This window comes from Chaetodon auriga, chromosome 9 (genome assembly GCF_051107435.1).
Source record: "Chaetodon auriga isolate fChaAug3 chromosome 9, fChaAug3.hap1, whole genome shotgun sequence".
In the NCBI taxonomy this organism is placed as follows: Eukaryota; Metazoa; Chordata; class Actinopteri; order Chaetodontiformes; family Chaetodontidae; genus Chaetodon; species Chaetodon auriga.
In genome coordinates, this window is record NC_135082.1 from 15614578 (window position 1) to 15633875 (window position 19298).

A 19298-nucleotide genomic window follows, 5' to 3' on the forward strand; every position below is an offset into this window, starting at 1 on the left:
TTAATCCATCGAAGCAGAAACTCATCATCTTTTGTCCTTTCACATAGAGAAAACAATGAGTGTTTTGTAGTATTGTTGTGTGTGCAAGCTCGGGAATTAATCCATCTGCCTTCCAGGGGCTGGATGTACCATTAAACCTCTGGAGAACACCATTCCCTGGTGAAATGACCCCAAAGCCACCTGCATCTATATTTCTATTGATCCGAGAAACAAAACCAGCTGATATTTTGAAGGTGCAACATGTTCAGGGGAGAGAAAGCCGAACAGAGAGCAGGTGGGGTGGTTGAGAGGGTATCCTGTTGTATGATACGCTGTGTGCTTTTTGTTTGTGTCAGGAGCCAGGCGTAATGAAAGAATAACCACGATAACAAGTTTCAAGGTCTATACCTACCCTGACCCTATGTGTATGCAGGAAGATGGAAGAATAAATTTACTGAAGCTCTATGCATAACATTACTGCACCTTGACTAGTTTGTCACATTTGGAACGTTAGAGGTCACATATTATGCAAAATACACTTTTTCAAAAATGTGTGCCCGGTGTGTCTGGAGATCGCAAAAATATGAAAAAGACCAACTTCTCGCCTTTTTGCTTGCTCTACTTTTTAGAAGATGCATGTTCCAAAATGTCAGTCACATTTGCCTCCTCATCTGACGACTAAGGGGATTAGCACCACCTCCATATATATCTCCCACCTAGGTAACTCTCCCAATATGTCCTCGCTAACATCAGCTCTGATAACAGGAAGATGTCAGAGGTACGAGCAAAATTTCAGTTGTTGGCTGCATCCCACAGTCTTCATCTACTCCTATCATCTGAGGATGTCAAGACGGTATTTTCAGAAATGTCCCCACAACACTGGAAAATTGTGTGTGTATCTGATATTCCTGAACTGCTTTGTAAAGGAGGGCCAGTACCAGTACAAGCGCTAGGATGGATTAACACTGGCTTTCTGTGACCCGACTTCAAATTTGGAGGCTGGAAGTTTTTCCATGTTTTATGTTGTTTTATTTTGTAGGTTAGCCCACTGAACTTTGCTTGACTAATGCAGCTACTCACACAGTCCGTGCCAGTGATTAATGTCGTAATATTGACAGTTAAAAGAAACCGTGGCATTTTTAAACCCAGGCCCTATTTTGGTGTCTGAATGATTAATAGGTACAAAAGGTTTTGGAGGTGGTCCAGTAGATCGCCTCAGCCAGCAGCACACCACAGGCTGCAGAGACAGCAGCATAATCCATGTGGGCAACTGTGCCCATCAAAGTATGCGTCCACTAAAAGTGCTTGTTTTTGTCACTGACAGGCTCGGATTGTTATTCTAAGTGTGTGACAATAAAGAGTCCTCTCACAGATATACCTTTGTGTTAAAGATCCTTTTTGTTTAACCAGAAACATCCACTATTTTACTCTCTTCAACCCACCAGACTTCATTTACAGAACCGGTAAATTTACCTTGATCATAAACACACTTCATTCAAACGTGACAGAGAATAAAACCCACCAAAATCATCTTTGTTAGTCTTCCCACTGTTCCACCTACCACTAACTCTGGTTCGGTCAAAAATATTGTGGCTCTACACGCTGTTTTCCACCTGCTGCCTTTCTGATGCCAGAGCCTCCCTCTTGCTCCTCTCTCAATGTTTTCACATTTAACTCAGTGAATAAACAGTTTATTGCGACCAGACCTCAATTTGAAGCCAACTAAATAATGAAAGTAATAAGTCGGATGTTGGTGGTGGTCAAGCTGCAGGGACTCATTTGCTTGGCAACATTGTGTAGCCTTGATGACCACCCAGCAGCTGGCTCGCTCTGACCATAAAAAGCAGCAGCGTTAGCGGCCCACTGGGCATCCTACAGACCTGTTTTTCTATCAGTGTGTCTCCTCTTCCTTCTCACTGTGTTATGTGTTGTCTGCCTGTTTTCCCCTGTCTGTCTAGCTGGGTGCGTCTCTACACCTGGCCAGCTCGGCCTCCTCAGGTGCACACCTGATGCGCATGACCATGATTAAGACACAGGATAAAAGGGGAGGACTCTCTCCTACCTGTTGCCGGGTGGTGTCTTTGTTTGTCTCATTGTGAGCACTATGCTACACTATCTCCTCTCTTTGTGAGATGCTAATGCTAACATGTTTTTGGACTGCCTCTTATTGTGTGCTTTTGTGTTTCAGTGTTTTCCTACCGCTTCAGCGCGTGCCTTGCCTCAAACCCGCTTCATCAGAGCTCCCTTAGTTCCTCTCCCACTCCTTTTGAGTGCGCCTTTTGTTATTTGTCATCCACTCCTTATGTGTGTGTTTTTTGTTGTTTCACCTTTTGTGTTTAAAATAAATTGTATTCATTGTTATCTCTTTGTCTCTGGTCTGTATCTTTGGGTCCAAACAAATTACTCAGGTGAGAAGCCTAACAGAGTGCTGACCAATCAGAGGAGACTATGCTTTAAGAAGCAGGGCCTTCCAGAGAAAGGAGCTTTTCAGACAGAGGGTGAAGAGAGGCCCTAAAGCAATGTGCAATATGAGAAAAATGATCATGTTTTTTGAATATTACAGCATGTTGCCGTTTTTTGTTGGTATGTAATTTGTCTCGAGGTAGCCTTGATCTGTCTCAGCCACACAAAGTGCTGCCTTGGCTGAAAGAATCAGGGGAGACAAACAAGAAGAGGCAGAACGAGTTAGAGATGGAGCATAATAGAGACCAAAAAAACTCCAAACAGAAATTGAAACTTAATTTTGTTCTACACTAAACAAAGAAAACTTTCAGCAGTACTTTCAGGTACCAGGCGCACTCAGATTTTATGTACTGAGCTATAGACTATTAATTTCCCACAGTGTCACAATCTGCTTGACTCGGGTCGACCTCTCTTCAGGGACTGCTGACACCGTATAGTGTATTCTTTCAGTATATATTTTCATCAATTTGAATAGTGATGGAAAAACAACCAGAGCGCTCTGCTTTTTGATCACTCTCTATATAACCTGCACTCTTCCGGGAGGTTTTATTTGCAGAGTGAAACACCTTTAGTGCAGTCAGCAGCTGCTTCTCATCTTAAAATTCAGAGAACTTAAAGAAAGCCAAGAACACCCTAATAGCTTGTTCATCTCCAGCATCCTACTTTGACAGATCTGCGAGGGTGTGTATTGAATGTTTTGATTTTACTCAGCTTCCCCTTCCCTTCAAAATGCCTCTGGAGCTCCTAAATATGAGCATCAAAAATGATGAAGTACAGGCTGCTTTGGTAATGCTCCCCCAGACTCTGTGGCTGATAGTCTTCAGTCTCCGATGCGGAACAGGGCTTTTAACTTTGCAGGTATTTCTTAGCGCCCTGCCTGGCCAGGAATAACATCAGGAATGCTAATATCTGCTGCTTCAGCCTGAATGGTAGCTTTCTCGGAGACTTCTTTGAACTACAGCATGGTCCTCCGGGCTTTCAGTCTTGTAAGAACATCAGCTACAATGGTGTGCAGCTCCCAGGTCATTCTATAAGAGGACATTTGAATTGACTGCTATTTCAAGTAACACTTGCCCTGGAGTGATGCACTGTGACTGACCGTCCTCTCTCTCTGTGCAAAAAATATGTGTTTATATCAACAGGCAGAATAAAAACTTCCTGGCACACAAAAGAGAAAGTTTTAAAGAACAAACAATGTCTCTTCACACTGTATCACCAGACGCAGTGGATGTCTCTTAACAGGTATTGCAAGAGTACATACTGCAAGTGGAGCCACCTGAGGTCATTTTAATAGGATTTTATTTCTTGTCTGAGTCAAAATAAACCTTAAGAGTACTATCACATTGGCTGAGTGGTTTAACTATCTGTCTAAATTTGCCCTTATTTGAGCTAGAGGGACGTTTGTAATCACAGTGAAAAGCAGTTTCTTGCTGATGAATTCCACTTCATGCTACATCTGTTGGGTCCTTAAAGCCCATGGCAGACCAATCAAATGCTATTCAACAAAAGGGAACCTTCTAATGTTAGCAGAGTGTGCTTTTAAACTTATGCTTTTGACCAAACACATCCAAGCAGCTGACCAAACTGAAGCAAACAGTTGCCTTCAAAAATGACCTCAAAGAGTTTTTCATCTCTGTCATGAACTGGAGCTTTAACAAAGATGAGAGAGATGATCCTCTCTCAAGTCGCACTGGAGGAGTTTTACAGGCTGTTGGACATCAAAATATAAATTACAGGGACTGTATTTCAAGGGAGCGACTGACAGACACTTTGAATTGTGAAACACGTTGGTACGTCAGAAATAAGAATAAATATAAGTCTTGATAAGATAATCCTTTAACAATAAGAAACACTGTTCCAGAAACCTAAGAAGCTGCCTACAGTCTTCAGTAATAGCTGGACACTGTACTTTTTTAGTTAAGGTTAGTCACACAATAGAGCAAATGTACTGTTAGTGCAAATGTCTGTTGGCAAACATGGCAAAGTGACCAAACTTCATCAAACGGCCGAACACAGATTAAATCTAACCAAACTTCTCTCAACAATTCCAAACAAGGACAGACAGCCATGGTATACCAAACAAACATCTGTGTTTGTTGGAGAATGTTTCGTGTGCCATCAGCTTGAATGCAAAAAACTTGTAAATCTAGCTCCCTCATGCAATCTGAAGCGCCAGCATATCCTCCCCTCACTCCTCCTGGCGGCTGTTTTTACCTCTCATGTGTCTCTCACTGTCTTCATCTGCTATTTGTATTCTTCGTGCTCCCTGGTCCTCTATGTATAATGCAATCTCCATTTCTCCAACTCAATCTTTCGCCGGTTGTTTTCCATCTTGTTTATTTTCTGTCTGCTGATGCGTCTGCGTGTCCTTTGACACCTTTCCTCTCAATTCCCATATCTGTCATGTCATCTTACTGTTCTGTCTGCCATAATTCTGCTTCTCCAATTCAGCATTTCAGGTAAAATCTGTTTCACCGCAAACTTTCAATAATATCAGTAATTTGTTACCTATTAACTGATGCAACCAATCACCAGTTTCGAGTCGTAAGCTTCTTCTCAAGCTTCTGTCCTCTCAGTGAGTATAGAACAGTACTACATGTGCTGCGTGGTCTAAATCTGCTCTGCCTTGAGCTTCTCAGACAGAACTTCCTCTTGGGTTGCATACAAATCCAGCATCCTTCGGTAGGATTGCCAGAGTCTAACCCCAGTCATGGCCCTAATCCTATAACCTTAAACCATTTTTTGCAGAAGTCTCTTTGGTGGAGGTTGCTGGCGGCTACTCTGCAACGAAGGAGCCTAAAAAGAGGCGCTGGCTGAGAGGGGGGTGGGGGGAGGATGAAGAAGTGGAGGAACTGTGCAAAAGGTAGCGGAGGAAAAGAGAGAGCAAGAAGGCATTTCAACGGATGCAGCTGTTGCTTTTAACTCATATTTGAAGAGGTTTGATATGACACAGAAAAAATAAACAGACAAATTACGAGCTATTTTGTAATGGAGAAGATGTAATTTGACAGAAACACACACACACAAACACACACGTAGCCGTGTTTCTGTCCTTTTCGGAGGCATTACACAGACTTACATTCACTTCCTGGAGACTTAGCCTGACCATATCCACAACCACTACTTGCCTAACCCTTACCTTGACCTCAAGCCAAGTCTCCACATTACAATGTAATGATTTACATTATGGGGACTTGCGTTTTGTCCTTCTAAGGAAGACAAGTCCCCACAACATGAGTAAAACACGTTCGCAAAAACACACACACACACACACACACTTGTGACTTAAATTAACATTGGTGAATGCACCAATAGTTGCACTTCCTCGTGCACACCTGTGTTGCCATGTTCCACTCGCCTGTGTGATTTAGCTGCATGTTATGCGTTTTAGCCCGCGGTGCAACAATGCGGTAAATCAATTCAGCCATGCTGTGGAAGAAAGCTTCGCCAAGAGGCACTGGCAGGCAAATGGAAATTGAGGTCTTGGGGCAAACATTGGGATGCATTTTAACTTCTTCTCATCTAGCTTTCACAATGTGCAGATATACACACTTGTTCAAAGAAACAGAAATACACACACCAACAGAGCTTCAAGTACTCATCTATATTCAATTGGAAATGGCTATTTATTCTAGCTGTAATCTCCTTTTGATTATTAATACCAATGTGTGTCAGTGTACCCAAGTGTGAATTGTCCTCTTTTGCGTCCGATTTGGTGCCTCACCGCTATTCGATGTGTGCGAGCTGGAATGTTTTTTGGTTTTGGTTTTTTTTTGCCTGTGCAAGAGTGTGTTTATGTGTTTGGGTTACCAAGTTTGCGAGAGCAGACGGCCACCAGTGCTGGCAGGCCACCACACAGAACGCAGCTTTGATGGCTCAGCAGCCAGCTCATCTTTTCTCTGTTCCATTTTTTTCATTTGACAGCCAAACACAATAAACTATAGCACATGATAATGAGATGCAATCTCGGTTTCCAAGAGGCATGTAAATCAGAGGTGTCTTCCCCTTTCTATCCATTCCTCCCTCTCCCTCCTCTCTTTGGTCGTCGTGTCTTGCTTTCAGGAAGACGGAGTGATAGAAAAGATGATAATGAGGAGGTTTGGAAGCGCAACGACGAGTAAATCTTCTGAGTTGAGAGGGGTTGGGACCACGCCAACTGTCCCGCTTGGTGATGACTGAATGTCTCTCTCAGCAGGTTTTTCATCTCTCCGTGTCACTGTGGGTGTCTCCTCTCATCCACTCTCCCTCCATCCTTCATTTGTCTTCCTCCCTCCTTTCTCACTTTTTCCCTTGCTCCATCATTGAGCCCCATTAGAAATTTAAAGCCCTACATTTCCTCTGTTGGTATTTAGGTTGTGCCTGTCTGTCCTCACGTCTCTCTTTTTTTAAATCGCTGGTTGGATTTGGTGCGGTGGTAAAATATACTCGACATGTGTGATTTGTAAAAGCAAGAAAGCTGTCACAAAATGGTTTAGTGGCGTAATATTTTTTCACAGAAATACATAAAATTGTCTCGCCTGCGTGAAGGAGTGCTCTCCCCAAAGTGAGGGCCAATAACTTTCATATGAAAGAGTGCACTACTGAATGATGGTGATACACGGTAGTTATGATGCCTGAAAGTGCATTTTTCACTGTGATTTTTGCAGTGATGTTGATAAGATCTGGCACTGAACAAACACTGTCTGAAAAACCAAAGTAAACACAATCCCAGTAAAGGGTGCTGCTGATTGCTTTTCTTCTACCAAGTACACGTAGAAACACACAAGAAATAGACCAGAAATACTAGAACTTTCTTGTTATAAGAACTATAAAGAGAAATAGGAATAACATAGAAGTATAACCCCATGTATGTGATGATTTTTGCTTGTTAGCTCGTACAGACCTGCACATGCTTGCCATGTTTCCCACTGAAGCAGAGGCAGTATGAGATACTGTTGTTACTGTTCATATAATCCCTTGAGTGCTTCTAGCTGCAGCTTTTATTTATTTCACCCTGTGCTTCAAACAGCCCGTAAATGATCTTTCTCTTTCTTTCCACCTGTCTTAGTCACCGTCTATGAGTCACCCACTAATTGCTACCCCTCATCGCTGCCTTCCTCCTCTGCTCCGTCTTCCATGTGACTGTTAAATTGATTGATCAATTAGTCTGTTGGTAGAGTTAGTTGCACCAGCATTTTTGTTCAATTTAACCGAGGGAGATCAATGATAGATGAATGCCTCACAGTGAACCATCCCTCTGCTTTGATTGATGGGCAGCCTTATTCCCAGTGTCCTCTAATAGGGGAGTAATATATCAAGAAGCTACTGGCTCTGCTTAAGCTTATATCTGATTTCAGGATTCAAATCCTGCTTTGCATTTGTTCAGACTGGATAATAGGATGAGCACAGTTGTGATACATATGCTCAATCTGTAAATCACTTATTCTTTATACGAGCTCCAATTTGATGAAGTGTTGAAATGGTTTGTCATAATATCTTCAATGCCATCCACTTCAACTGTTGGCGCTGCTGCTACAGTGACCCAGCATCCCAACGGGGATCATTAAGTTTTAACAGTCCCAGAAATGATATTTTGTTGTAACCTAAAAGAAAGGTGCAGCTTAGCTGTGCAGAGGACAGCTGGCTAATGACAGCGCCTAGCAAGTTTCTCCTGTCTCACATCCGAACCAAATTAATTAATTGGTAAGTGTGTTGATACACTGATCGTTGTGTCCCTCTACTGTCCTTGTCTACATTCAGTTTTCAACAAAATTAACCCATAGACAAAAGCATGGATCAGAATATCAATGAGAGGGGAGGTGTGTGAGTGTGAGACAGAGGCATTTCCCAAAATGATTAAACTCAGTTCACTTTGCTCCATTAGTCCCATCCATTCCTCTTCCCGAGTTTCAGCCATAGCCTCCCAAACTGCAGCCTCTGCAGACTCTGAATGAATGACAGAAACTACCACTCTTTCTCTCGCTCATTAACCTTGTGGAACGATCAACCCACAGCTCTACAGTAAGCACGGCCTCTATAACAACAGTCAAACGTCATTTGTGGCAGATGGTTCCTCTGCTGTCAAAGACACAGGCACATATTAACACAGTCACTTACTTCTTGTGCCCAAGTTACATTCATAACTCTCTGACGGGTTGTGGCAGGGAGTTTTTGCCTGGTGTTTGTGAGCATGAACTCAATGTAGTCACTGTAAGGCGTGACGTGAACATTAGTGTGATGTAACAAAAAGCTAATGTAATGTAACAGCATAAAATAATATGTTAGAGTTAGACACGGCAGGAGGAAAGAAAGCAGAAGAGAAGAAGAAGAGAACAGAACAGAACAGAACAAAACAGAAGAAGACAAGAAGATGAGAAGAGGAAGATAAGAAAGAAGAAAACGAGAAGAGAAGAGAAGAGAAGAGAAGAGAAGAGAAGAGAAGAGAAGAGAAGAGAAGAGAAATGCAGTAAATAAAGATGCCGTGGTGCACTCGGAGCAGAGTGGAGCACAACAGAAAGCACTTCTGGGACAGCCTGAGGGGACACAGCAGCCATATGACAATTATGTTTTTTTATGATTCACATGTCTGTCTCTTAATATGTCTACATAACTTGGGGAAATGGCATATGGGCACATGGGGGCTGACTGGACCACCAAGTAACCCGTAACACACAGACACATGCACACACCCTGAGCAGCAGAAGAGCTGACAGCCTTGAAATCACAGCTCAACCAGCTGCTTTGAGAAAGGCCAGGAGAAATATATAACAATAAATGCAGGCCCCTTGTGGCGCATGCAAACACTTGCCTGGCCTCAGGGTAACCCTCACACATATATCACATACCATAATTTTAAAAACACTGGCTTTTCACATGAGATTTAGTGAAAATATGATGCTAATACAGCCTTATGTTAGTAATAGACCACATGGGATAAAGAAGTTTAATGGTTAATTGGTTCCTTGGTAATATCTGAGTCGTTGAAAGCCCTCTTAGAAGCCAAACAGAAAATCACATTCAGTATCATTATAACTGGGGCCCAAAGTGACCTGTCGCTAATGCTGATTGGTAGAGAATGTGCAGACAACCGAGATCACTCAGCGCTGATTAAATCCTGATGATAATAACTGTACAGGACATCACTCATCCATATTCATCAAGCACTGACATGCATCTGTTAAGTAATCACAGCCGGGGTAATATAGACATGAGTGTGAACAATGTCAACAATACTGTATAATGCGCCGCAGTAAAGAGCAAGCAATTTAAGTAATGAGATTGCTGCTGTCTATATGGGCTGATATGAATGACAAAAAAAACTGAGTGCAGAGGCAGCTTTTCTGATTTTATGGGTTATTTTTACGTCATGTCATAGAGATACTAGCTGTAACCATTAATCTTAATCATGAGGATGGCACTAAAACATAAGGGGTTTCCTTTAATCTGTTTAATATGTACTACAAGATGAGTGACATGACTGCTGTCTTTTCTTCAGCTGTACAGATGGAGGAGGGGAAATGGCATCCTGGCTGAGAAAATACAGAGGGTTAGTGGATTGAATCAGGGACTTTGACCAGCTTTGGGAAATGAGTGGGCAAACAAAATGACAGACACATCCCTCTGTCCCTCCGCTCTTTGCTCTCCCTGATCTCTTGTCCTTTTTTTCCCCCTTTATCAGCGTTGATGCTCTCAATCTGTCACAGTGATTGCCTGACGGCATTATAATTTGCCTAAATTGAGCCATAATGCGCCTCGTAAATTTAATTTTGTCTCAAAACCAGATTAACCCGTATGGCAGGATGCACATGTGTATCTGTGCATGTGTGCCACTGTGCGTATGGGTGCATTGTGTGTGTTTGTGTGTGCATTCAGTGTGCGCTTGCCAAGATTCTTAATCCCAGGAGCGTATGCTGAATAAATCAGAGGAGTATTTTTGAGCAAGAGGAAAAAAATCCAATCCCTTCAAACACTGCCCATGGATGCAACCAGTCATGAGAAAGCCAAGCACATGGACAGGCAAAATCAGCAAGTTGGACACAAACACAGACATGCACACACACACACACACACACACAGACATGCGCACACACATTTCAAACCAGGGTTACAGAAAAACCATGTGACTATGTGACAGGACCTCATTACAAAAATAGCAACTGCTTTCCTACTGAATAACCACAAGAAAAACAATCTTATACAAAAATGTTAGTAAAGGACTTGTCATTGTCTCGTATTCACTGATTTTTGCAAAAATATACGCATACATCCAAAGGTGAAGATGAATTATTTTCATACAGATTTTAATCCTGCTGAAAGAAGATGCTGACCAATCTAGTTTGCAGTAAACAATGCCCTCTTGCAATGAGGACAGCTCGGAAAATCTTCTAGAATTGGAGCGGAAGCAAATGTGCTGCTCATTATGAACCTCCAGGTAAATAAAATAAAAAATAGGGAATGGTGACAACACATTATGGTTGCATTGCAGTTGGTGCTTTTATTACCCAATTACCACCCAGATGTCTGCATTATTGATTTTTTAATCTGTCGTTTGCTATCTAAAATAAAAGCTAATGAACTCAGCGATTATTTAGCCAGTAAAAACCAAACATAATGATCCCTGAGATCGTTCATTTTCTCTTTGTCAAACATGAGCAAGCAAGTGATCTCCTGTCTCACACTGACACACACACACCATCCCCTTCCATCATCCAACCTCTCCTTTGCTGTCAGTGGCTTGGCATTTTTCTCTGGAGGGTGAGTTTGGCGGGCCCACTCAGACAGACAGTCAGACAGACAGGTAGGGGTTATAAAATATGTATTGCAGTGCAGTGATAGGACACCGGGGGCCATTAGCTATTATAAATATATAATTTAGCTCTGCTGCATATTTCAGCCTCCTGGGCGAATGACACCCTAGCATACAAGCCCTTTGATTAGCATCCCCATGCTAAAATGCATCTCAATTAGACTGAGTGTCAGCCCTCATTTGGTGTGGCACGGATCGAGATGGAATGGACCGATGTATAAATGAACGAATAAATAAATAAGCACCATGCCGGAGGATGGAGAGAAGAGAGCAGAGGAGGGGCAACAGCATGCAGGTTCGCCGATAGATTGAGCAGGCCTGAAACTTTAATCACTTCCAGACTATTTAATAGCAAAACATGGCCAGTCTCTCTCTCGTTCTCTCACAGGCTCTTATTTTTTCACTCTCCCCAAACTATTCTCCCAGCGCCACCATACACCTGTTCTCTCCTCTCTTTATCTGTCTCAAATCCCTTGTTCCTTCTTTTTCAACCCGCCTTTGTCTCTTCCCCACTCCTCTGTCATCCATCTTTCCCACCCCTTTTACGTATCCCTCTGCCTCTGCCCCACATTTACCAATCATCATGTCATCCCTCTTTTCCTTTCAATTCCTTTTTTTTTTTCATAAAGATTCTTCCCTTCTCCTCTTTCAGCGGCCCTCTTTTGCAAATAAACTCTCCTATTTTTCTGGTTTCCATGCTTTCCTTCTCTGTTTGTTCTTTTCTCCGCGGCGTCTCCGTTACCTCTGCCTGACTCCACCTCCATCATTTTTGCATTTGAAAAGTTTTACTCCAAAAAGAGACTTCCACCATTTCAAAAATGACAAACACGTAAAATGGCATGAACCTCTTGGCATGAATCTAAAACACTTCATGGGCTACGATTGGAGCTAAAAATAATTAGTAATAGTTGGTGGACAATCATCTGGTTTTCACATATTGAGTGATACTTCAGAGGTCTGTTTGCCAAAATTGATATATAGCATTTTGGCATGATGCCCTACATTCCTTTGATTGTTTTTTTCTCTTTAGCCTGCTCTCTATCGCTCACTCTCCTGTTACTTTCGTCGCTTTCTGCCCTGTCCTCTTCCTCTTGTGGTGACAGAGTGCGTGTTGACAGCTGGCCAGAGGGCCGAGCCTGTCGTCTCGCCCTCTGGGGAATCAATCATCTGAGTAAGGATCAATACCAAAGGACCGTAGCTACTGACTTGGCTGGCAGCGACTGACTAATGAGCAGACCCAGTGCTACACTGGGCAAAAACAACATTCAAGGCAGTGCACACACCCATTTAGCATGCACCGCTGCACAAACGATGAATGCACAGATGCACTCACACCCAGATATAGTGTCCTCGATGACTCTGAAATAAATACGTACAAATGTTTTTGCTGGTTGCCTATGAGAATGCATTCATGCACACAGGGAGCAATGTCCATGATGTGATTGAAACTGTCCCGCACAGCCCAGCATGTATCCCATCACATCGCCTTTCTATCTCAAACCAAATTTGGTTCACGACAATCGCCCAGAGTCTACTTCAAATTGTTCTGTTTGTACTGCAGCGGTCCGATTACGGACCCCCTTATCGAGTCTGTATTATATAGCAGCACAACATTAGCCCACTCTATCTGTCACCATGTGTTCCTGTGCAGGGGAAACCACCACTTATCAGCCCACTACAAGCAAATTAGACAGACATAATAGAGCTGAACAGAGGTAGGGGGTGGACTGATGTGTAGTGCACTTTAAAAGGTATGACAAACTCATGTGTCCCTGGCAATTATGCCAAATCTAGTGAAAATCCCTTAAAAGTAGAATGGGGACGTTGTGACAAGTGACACATTAATGACAGTGAAAACGCAGTTTTATGAAAACACTTTCTGTCTTATCTGCTTCAAACATCAGCTGATATTACTTATCCTCCTTTGGCAGACGGCAGCCATCACCTGTGACATTAATATGGATAACACTTTCTCTGTATTCACCACCAACACCTACTGATGCGTGAATGGTGTATTCATTTTCTGCTTGCAATGATGTTCATGGACATCTTCTGTCTGGGCGGAGAGAGAATGCCAATACCACAAAGATAAAAGAAAACCATCAGATATTGCCAATGACTAACAAATATCTGTCTGTTATTTTAGCCTCAGGACTGTTTAAGGTGGAAGGAAGTGACCTTCACCATCAGTGGAGTACATTAATAGGTGCTACTTGTTCTGATTTTAATAAGATGGCATCTGACTAGGGACAATTGCACTGATTGTAATGTCAGTGGTGAACAAAGCAGCGTCGAAATTGGGTGTTACAGCATCAACATCAAATATTACTTCCTTCAGCTCAATAGAAAATAGCCCAAGAGGAATAGTGACTCAAATACCCACGTCATCTTTATTGAAATGCTAGCTGAAGGAGCCAATATATATATTCTTTTTAATCCAATAACAAATGAATAAGGTAAGAATATTGTGATGAAATTATATAACACGTAAAGTTAGGTTTATTCTATATAAAGTAAATTGACCTGGCCTGAATGTGTGTACATTGCAGTAAACCAAGTAAAACATTAATACATTAACACCAGTGTGTCCTTTCACCATTTGGCTGATGCTTTTATCCAAAGTGCTTTACTGGATTGCCCCACAGGGAATGGAACATTACCCTTACAGTATTAGCAGCACACTTTTATCCACTGTGGCGTATAGAGATAAAACCTTTAAAGCACAGCACACTCCCTTACTGGTCATGAAGTACAGTGTGAACAGCTGTCTGCCCAGTCCTGCTGCTGGGCTGGAATCACTCACTGTATAATAGACCTTTAAATGTGATCTCAACCTTTAAGTGAGAAGCAACTAATGCTCTGTTGGATTTCACACAGAATGAGGTGGTAGTTGCTTGGTGCTGTGCACATCTGTGATTGGTTCTACACACAGCTGTTAAGTCAGCCACTGGTTGACAAACCTTGTCTCTGGAAGAGCTGGCTGCTGACGATTTCAGTCATGGAGGCCACCTTCTGCTTCTGGAGTTTCTCAGGGGGAATGCAGGAATAAAAGTCGTGCAGCAACTGACTGGAGAGAGAGAGCAATCGGCAGTGGAATAAATAATCAGCAAGGTTGTAAGGGAAGAGCAACAGGTTTGTTTACGGAACATAAGCACGATAAAATTCAACAATCATTATATATTGTACGTGTTTTGAATTTTAACAAACAAATCTCCTGGCTCTATTTGTTTCCACCATGTCCATAATTGGTTAAAAGAACATGACCATATCTTAGTATATCAACCTTGAAACATCTCTTCTTTAAGGTCATAAAATATGCAATCTCTAAAAGCAATGGCTGTGCAGCATAGATATGGGCAGAGCAGTGCTGCATGAAAACAAATGAGCCAAAGCCTAAACACGCTTTAATGAAGACACAGGTTTGAGTCATCCCCCACCCCAAATTCAATTTTAGAATAATTAAACAGGCTGGTTGCAAGCCCTGATGCCACTTAAAAAGATTGAATGCCCAGCGCATGGCAGACCCTCTGTCTCCATTTGTATGTCTCTCACTTCGTCTGCTTAAATTATGCCACACAGGTTGCAGAAGCACTTTCAGTAATGGTATGAAAGAATGAAATGCACCACCTCTGGTCCTAAATACAACAAAAAAAGGTTTGTGTGTCTTTTGATGTGCGTAAGCTGGCACGGGGACACGCTGGGGTACAGAGGGTCAGTGCAGACTTATCAGGCCCACTAATCATCTGAGCTGAATTTAATTAAAACCCAAAATGTCAGCCTATTCTCTCATGGACATGCAAAGGACACAAAGAGCAAACAAAAAACATGCATAACTATGTATGTGCTTGTACCACTCTGAGGATCACACCACAGGTGAGTTTACAAGGAATGTGACTATAACAAAGATGAGACAAAGCTTTGATGTCCACCTCATGCCCAGTGATTGTAATTCACACAGCTTGCTTTTGCAAACTCTGCCTGAGGCAATTCTGATCAGGAATGCTATGGGGACCTTACTTTCAAGTTTAGATGGCTCGGTTATGTTTGTGTGCGTAAAGAAGTGGAGAAGACAGACTACGAGGGCCAGTGACCGTGTGCGGAGGAGAGAGAAAGAGAAAACAATCCACAGGAAGTGAGAATATGCGCCCTGATTTTTAACTCGATGCATCACCTCTCTGCCTGTGCATGCATGTTATTTGCTTGAGTGTCTGGCGTTAGCAGTAGCACCTTTGTGATGCTGTGTAGACATCAAGCCACTGAAGGGATGAGCAGCAGCTGAGGATAATCAATAAACACATATATGTGCACACAAATGTACACAAAGGTCACAGAGAGGTGAAAAGAGACATTATGAGGACAAGGGCGTTTGAAATTGTGCCGAAAGTCAAGATAACCTCATCTTCATCATATCATACAAAGACCATGGATCCCATTTTTGGTTGCACAATTGTTAGAGAACACATAAAGTGCTTGAAATCTCTAGTTTAGTGAAGTATAGGCTGAGGTCATTTCCTGGGCTAAACGCGAAGTTGTAAGTTTGATTCTGGGTCAAAGAGAGGTTAACCAAGCCATTTCCAGTTGTTCTGCTTTTCAGGAGGCTGAGATTAAGCCTAAGAGAAGAGGTTCAAATGGGTTTTGTTTGATGGTTTCGCTGAAATTGTCGATTCACTCAGGGGCACACGGAGGAAGTGCCGAGTGTGTTTGAGCGTGTGTCCTTCTGTATATGTCAATTTGATGAGATTTTTATCACCTGATAAAGAACGTAAGGCTCGATCCCGGATGGAATGTGCAGGTGACAGAAGGATGGGGGTCACTGAACAAAGCCAGGAGAAAAACTTGGGCTTAGCTGAAAGCTCCCATATATCCTCTCTGTCAGTGTCCCTGAATGAGACTAAAGATAAGGAGCTAGAGTGTGTGTGTGTGTGCGCGTGTGTGTGTGTGCGTGCATGTGTGCGTCTTTAAAAGGTAAGCTTACCTGAGGAGTTTGGCATCAAACACTTTCTCAACATCATGCAGGACTGTTGGCAGGTACTTCAGAGCAGCAACCTGATCGCACAAACACACACACACACACACACACACACACCACCAGTAAACACCTTTAAATTACTGCCTTGAAAGTCTGTGGAAGTTGTTGGTTAAGAGAAGGTGACTTTGCCATTGAACAGGCTCTCATCACAAGTGTGAAAAAAGACCAGTTTTATTTTTCACAGGGCCACTTGTCTGTCTGTCTAACTTCTTGTGACTCAACCTGTTTGTTGGTCTGCTGGTGTAAACAGTGAGAATAAGAGGGAAGACATTAAACAGCAGCATCGCGATGTCATCAGTAGCAGATCAGAAAGATCACATTAGAGAAGTTGGAGCATGAGGAGCAGCGGGAAGATGAGAGACTCCGACAGGAAAATGTAAGAAGAAGAAGCAGGAAAGGTGGAAAGGAGGTGAGGATAAACATGAGAATAATGTAAAGAGGAGCACAAGGTGGTGAAGTGTGGATGCAGGGTGAGCGTGCGTGATTACCCTGAGCAGCAGCGTGGTGGTGAAGTCTGTTCTCATCAGGCTGTTGATGGACTCGAAAAGCCTCCTCAGTGACTCCTCAAACTCCGCCTGCTCCTTCCCCTCGTACAGCCTAGGGGTGGCAGGAGGAAATTAATGGAAATGCAACGGGGAGAAACAGAGGGGGGCAGAAAGGGAGAAAGCACGAGCGGGACGTCAGAGAACATGACGTGACATGATTAGCAAAAGGAGATGGAGGGAAGCATGAAGGAGGCAAAACAGATTAAGAAAGGAATTGAAAGATGAGACAAACAACAGGGGGGTGAATAATGAGCGTGGGAGTGGCGTGGAGAGAGACAGGATAAGAGACAAAGGGTCAAAACAAGGATAGCTGACAAGAAGCTCAAGTTGGATGTAAATACAGATCGAAAGAGCCCTGTTTACATTTTTTTCTGTGCAACAGATATGTGGACAGATTACTGAGTGAAAGATTTAACCTTGGTGGACCGACGTGTATAGACAGTTCATTCAGGGTTTAATTCACAATATGTCTTTATATGCTTGCTTCCTCTGCTCACAACCTTTTAACCATCTGGCACCTCCATCACTTGAACCACATGTGAGTCCATGACATGATTCTCGCATCTCACATGGGAAGTTAGGCTGTTTATCTGTTCCTGAAGCATGTAGTTACGGCAGCTCCGCCTCTAATAAACAGGGGAGGTTATGGGTGTGGCAGCCTTGCTCTGTATTGACTCGTCCTTATCTTGCAGCTTTTAACCATTCTGTCATTTCTCCCCTCCACTGGGATGTTACTCATTCCGCAGTAGTTGTTTTTCATCAGCGTTTAAATTGATTTCCAAGTTGGAAATTATAACGTTTCAGAGGTTATCTTCATTGAAACAGTGCCGGCTCTCTTCGCCTTAACTCAAAGTAATCTGGAAACCAGTGGAATTACACCTAAATTGTTGTGTGTTTATGGAAATGAGGCATCAGCTGAATTGGCTGCAGTCCCTCACATTTTCTCTCAATAATATACTTGAAAAAGCAATCAGTATTGCGGTGGTGTATTGCACTTCAACTCTAAAGTCAATATTTCATTTTCACATATGAAGCTGTGACCATGACTCCAAAGGCGCATAAGAGCTAACAGTACATACTTGTAATTCAATGCATTATAGTGACGCAGTAAACTAAAGCAGTATTATGTTGACAAGTTGAAACGAAACATTGAAAAGCATTGCCTGCTGTGATTGTAACAATCCTCCTCTGACTTAAAAAAAAACAACAACAGCAACTGGGTTATCTTCATTGCTGCTATTCACATCACACACAAAACACCCTCGCATTCCTCTGCCATCCCTTCACTTCTACTTTCTCCACCCCTGGCAAACCTTTCTCTCATCCATCTCTCCACCCCTTTCCTTTCCCACTCTCCTCACTATCTCTGTGTGATTCAGTGGAGCTGTGCAGTTGTTAATTACAATAGAAGTTATGAGTGCTGGAGGGAAGGATTAGCATGTGGCACATCGCAAATTTAGCATTTGGGGGGAGGGATTAGGCAGTAACACACAGAGGTATTATCACTGGGCTCTTTGCAGAGTACAGTTATGATTACAGACGCATTGTCCTGCTTAATCCGACCGCCCTGTCTGTGCATGATGTGTGTGTGGGTGGGTGTGTAGAGAGATGATGTCTAGATGTGTCAGGGTCAGAGTTGGTGTGATAACACCAGGTTGTCACAGATACTGCATATGTACACTACACTAAAATATGCCCCATGAATGCAGTATAGCATCTTAAAGCATGTAGAGTACCACTTTACTTCAACTCAAAAGACGCATGTGGAACTAAAAATGGCCAAAGGCAACTTATCTAGACACACACACACACACACACACACACACACACACACACACACACAGGCACTTAATACCCACACATAAGCATAACGACACAAATACATCATAATATCTCAGCAAACTAATACTGGAGACAGATGGAGAGGAGAGGGAGAAGGATGAAGGGAAGGGAATCAAGAGAAGGGGGGGAGGAAAGGAGCGAGGGACGCTGAGGAAAAATGTGTAGAAATGAGGGAGTGGGAGAGCAAGTGCAGAAGGAGGACAGCTCAGCTGCATGTACTTGTGGATGAAAGGAGGAAAAGGAAAAAAGGACAACAACAAGGGAACACTAAACATGTCCTCCATGAATTATGAGCTCACTGTCTCAGTAAATCACTCACATATGTCCCCTTGTTATGATTCATAATTGCAGTTCCCTCCTGGACCAATCAGAGAAAAATGTTCAATGCTGAAATTAAGTAGTGAGACACAAGCTTTCCTTGGTCAGATCTTAAATGCTGATATTTTGCAAGACACACGGACAAGTGGTGCAGTGACTAGCATCACTGTGACACATCAAAATAGCATAATAAAAATTGCACTGCGCCCCTGATACTGATCAGTGAAACTTTTAAAAATGTAAGTGAGTGGTGCAATGAGTCACACGATTACCTTGAGAACTGTTACATCCTATTTGAGTTTAATACTTTATTCATACAGAGAATTAAAGAAGCATT

The 19298-nt window shown here is 42.6% G+C and overlaps 1 protein-coding gene across 1 annotated transcript in view; it reads right to left on the reverse strand.

The window, feature by feature from the left end:
• dock2 (dedicator of cytokinesis 2) overlaps nt 1–19298 on the reverse strand; it is a 95235-nt gene that overhangs the window by 57630 nt on the left and 18307 nt on the right. Inside the window, exons 22-24 of the mRNA XM_076738720.1 lie at nt 16745–16853; nt 16203–16273; nt 14188–14294 (exon numbers count right to left, since the gene is read on the reverse strand). Of these exons, the coding sequence (XP_076594835.1) occupies nt 14188–14294; nt 16203–16273; nt 16745–16853 (287 nt within the window). The remainder of the gene's footprint in view (nt 1–14187; nt 14295–16202; nt 16274–16744; nt 16854–19298) is intronic.